This window comes from Chelonoidis abingdonii, chromosome 1, assembly GCF_003597395.2.
Source record: "Chelonoidis abingdonii isolate Lonesome George chromosome 1, CheloAbing_2.0, whole genome shotgun sequence".
NCBI classification, from domain to species: domain Eukaryota; kingdom Metazoa; phylum Chordata; order Testudines; family Testudinidae; genus Chelonoidis; species Chelonoidis abingdonii.
Window position 1 is genome coordinate 373,614,928 of NC_133769.1, and position 3,270 is coordinate 373,618,197.

The 3,270-nt window shown below is 51.2% G+C and overlaps 1 protein-coding gene across 1 annotated transcript in view; it reads left to right on the forward strand.

Moving 5' to 3' along the window:
- The window catches only part of LOC116826882 (dynein heavy chain domain-containing protein 1-like), a 73,897-nt gene that overhangs the window by 9,499 nt on the left and 61,128 nt on the right, over window positions 1-3,270 (forward strand). The window contains exon 3 of the mRNA XM_075061889.1: window positions 2,767-2,858. Coding sequence (XP_074917990.1) covers window positions 2,767-2,858 — 92 coding nt within the window. The remainder of the gene's footprint in view (window positions 1-2,766; window positions 2,859-3,270) is intronic.

The following is a 3,270-nucleotide window of genomic DNA, read 5'->3' on the forward strand; positions in this document are numbered from 1 at the left end:
TGATATTCTAGGCAGGACTGACTCTCCATTAGACAAAACTAAAAGAAGGGAATGACCTGGGGAGTCATTCCCATTTTTGTCTGGGCGCCCCCGGCCAACCTCACTGAGGCCAGCCAGGAGCACCCATGACAGCAGCAGACGCTACAAAAGGACTGGTAACTATCATTGTCAACTTGCAAAGCAGCAGACGGTACAGGAGAGCTGGTAACTCTTTGCTAACTTGCAAAGGCCAGGGGGATGCTGCTGTGTAGCGCTGCAGTACCGTGTCTCTCAGCAGCATCCAATAGACATACAGTGACAGTGAAAAAAGGCTGAACGGGCTCCATGGTTGCCATGCTATGGCGTCTGTCCGGGCAATCCAGGGAAAAGGGCGCGAAATGATGGTCTGCCATTGCTTTCACGGAGGGAGGAATGAGTGACAACATTTACCCAGAATCACCCGCGACACTGTTTTTGCCCCATCATGCATTGTGATCTCAACCCAGAATTCCAATGGGTGGGGGAGACTGCGGAAACTATGGGATAGCTATGGGAAAGCTACCCACAGTGCATCACTCCAGAAATTGACGCTAGCCTCAGTACATAGATGCACACTGCTGAATTAATGAGCTTAGTTTGGCCGCGTGCACTTGACTTTATAAAAATCTGTTTCCAAAAACCGGTTTCTGTAAAATCGGAATAATCCCGTAGTGTAGATATACCCTAAGTATTGGAATATCCACCAGCTTTTGGGGTTTGTCTGTCCCCTAATTGAGTGACCTCAGCTGGGCAGCATCGTTACAGTGGTGGCGGCGTGCTGGGATCCACAGAGCCAGGTCAACGAAGCTTTGGGTCAGAACCCCACGCTATCCAAATTGGAATTTTGGGATTGAGAGTTTGGTTGGTTAAAGAGCAGTTGCAATGGGTGAGCAAAGAGCATATGAGGCCCTCGACAGAAAAGCCCAGGAAGATTTGTGGGGATAAGCTTTAGAAAGAAAGCTATAAATCAAGAACTAAGAGATCTGTTAGTGGCAGTGATCAGGAGGCAGGAGCACAGCCCTTACCTGATGCTACAGAAACTGCAGAAGCAAGCAGAATGCAAAAGGCAGAAAATAAACTGCAACCGGAGCATGAACAGAATCGAGCAGATCTTCGATTGCTGGAAAAGCAAAAGATAGCTGATATCGAAAAGGAGGCTCATAGAGAACTGCTCGCTGCTGAGGAGAAAGCTTACCAGACGCAACAGGAGATGGACAGACTTCAGCTACGAGTAATGGAAGAGCAGAGAAAGTTACCACCGCCTGGTGCTCCGCTTCCTCACCTCCATGAGAAAAACTGGGAGAGAATGTGTCTCATTTACAACGATACTGAGGATATAGAGGAGTTTTTGTCTACCTTTGAACCCCTCTGCCATCTGTACCAGATCCCCGATGATCAGCGAATGCCTGTCCTGCTGACCAGACTGACTGGAAAAGCCTGGGAGCTATTTAATGAATTGGAGGAACAAGAAGCCTTGGATTATGAGCAGTTTAAAGATTCTGTGTTAAGGCGGTTCAAGGTGACTCCTGATTCTTACAGGGTTAAGTTTAGAAAGTTTAAGATGTCTAATGATTGTACTTTCGATGGGTTTTGTCAAAAAGTGGGTTGTGGGAGCAAAGGCTCATGGGAGTTTTGAAAAGTTGCTGGATTTAGTCACTTCGGAACAGTTCCTAGATATTGTGCCTGACCATGTGAGAGCAGCTGTGTGTGATAGGGACCCTGAGTCCTGTTTGCAGTTCACCCTAATGGAGTGACCACGGGCAGCATCGTCACAGGGGGTTTCTAGTGAGTCCTGCAGGGAGCAGGTCTCAGCCCAGTGCTAGTCCACAGCCCCACAATGAACTGGTAGAAAACATAAAATCATTGTTGGCAAAGTTTGTAGCTGACACAAAAAGTGGTGAGTGGTAAATAGTGCTGGGAACTGGCCAGTTCCCCCAAGCGACCTTGATCTCTGGTAAGGGGGCTCGTTTCCACCGCAGGATTTAATACAGCCAGATACCAGCCATCCCTCGGCTAGGAACAAAGAATGTAGCTCACAGTTAATGACCAGGGACCATGCCCTGGGAAGCAAGAACTCTGAAAAAGCTTGCGGGGTCCTGGTGGAGCCCACTGGAGCTCCTTTAGCTGCGAGGGCACCTGCACCCTGGCGGGCTGAACGGGAATGTCGAGGAGCAGGGAGGTGGCATTAGTGGGGCCAGCACTGGATGTTGTGTCCCATTCTGGTGCCCACACTGCAGAAAGGGTGTTGGCAAATTGAAAAGGGGTGTGAAAAGAGTGACAGCGACTCAAGGTCTGGAAAACCTGCCTTCTGGAGAGAGACTCCAGGAGCTCAGTCTGGCTAGGTGAAAGCGTCCTGGTCTACAAGTACCTACATGAGGAGAGGTTTCTGAGGACTTTGTAGTCTCCCAGGCAAAGGCAGAGCTAGACAACTTCAGCCTGGAAATCGGGTGTGGAGTGAGCCACGGAGCAGTTCCTCCAGGGATGGGGCAGTTTTCCCATTGCTGGGATTCGGAGAGGCTCTTTCTAAAAGCCTGACTCTGGCTCAGCCATTAGGTACCCACTGGACACAAGAGTCACTCTCTGTACAGGAGCTAATGGTCCCTTCAGGCCTTGAAATCTATGAAGAAGACTGGGGCCTGAGACCCCCGGCCTTGCCTGTGCCTGCTGGAGCCCAGGACTCCCTGCAGCCTCTGCGAGAGGTTCTGGACACTGGGGTGCTGACAGTAACTTCCTTGTGTTCTCTTGCAGCAATGGGAGTGAAGTACCCTGTCAACCTGCAGTTCACGCTGGGCCAGCTGCTGTCCTACCCATTACTGGAGCACAGCGATACCATCCTCAAGGTGAGCGAGGCCCATGCTGCCCTGGGGATGGACGGGGGCTCAGCAATGGCCAAATGGCTATGGAGGGGGAGGATGCTGGCACCCATCACTGCGGGACTGCATCCATGGGCAGGCTCAGTGTGCAGTGTGACTCTTGATGTTGGGAGGTCAGGAGCAGAGACAGCCTGCGTTCGACATGGGCAGGCTGGGCTCCTGATGGGGTGCCCCAGCCCAGAAGCTGACTGGCTGAAAGCTTGGAGTTGAGGGGATGGGTCAAAGAGCAAGTTTCCCCTGTATAGTCATAAGAGCGGCTGTACTGGGTCAGACCAAAGGTCCATCTAGCCCAGTATCCTGTCTACCAACAGTGACCAATGCCAGGTGCCCCAGAGGGAGTGAAGCTAACAGGCAATGATCAAGTGATCTCTCTCCTGCC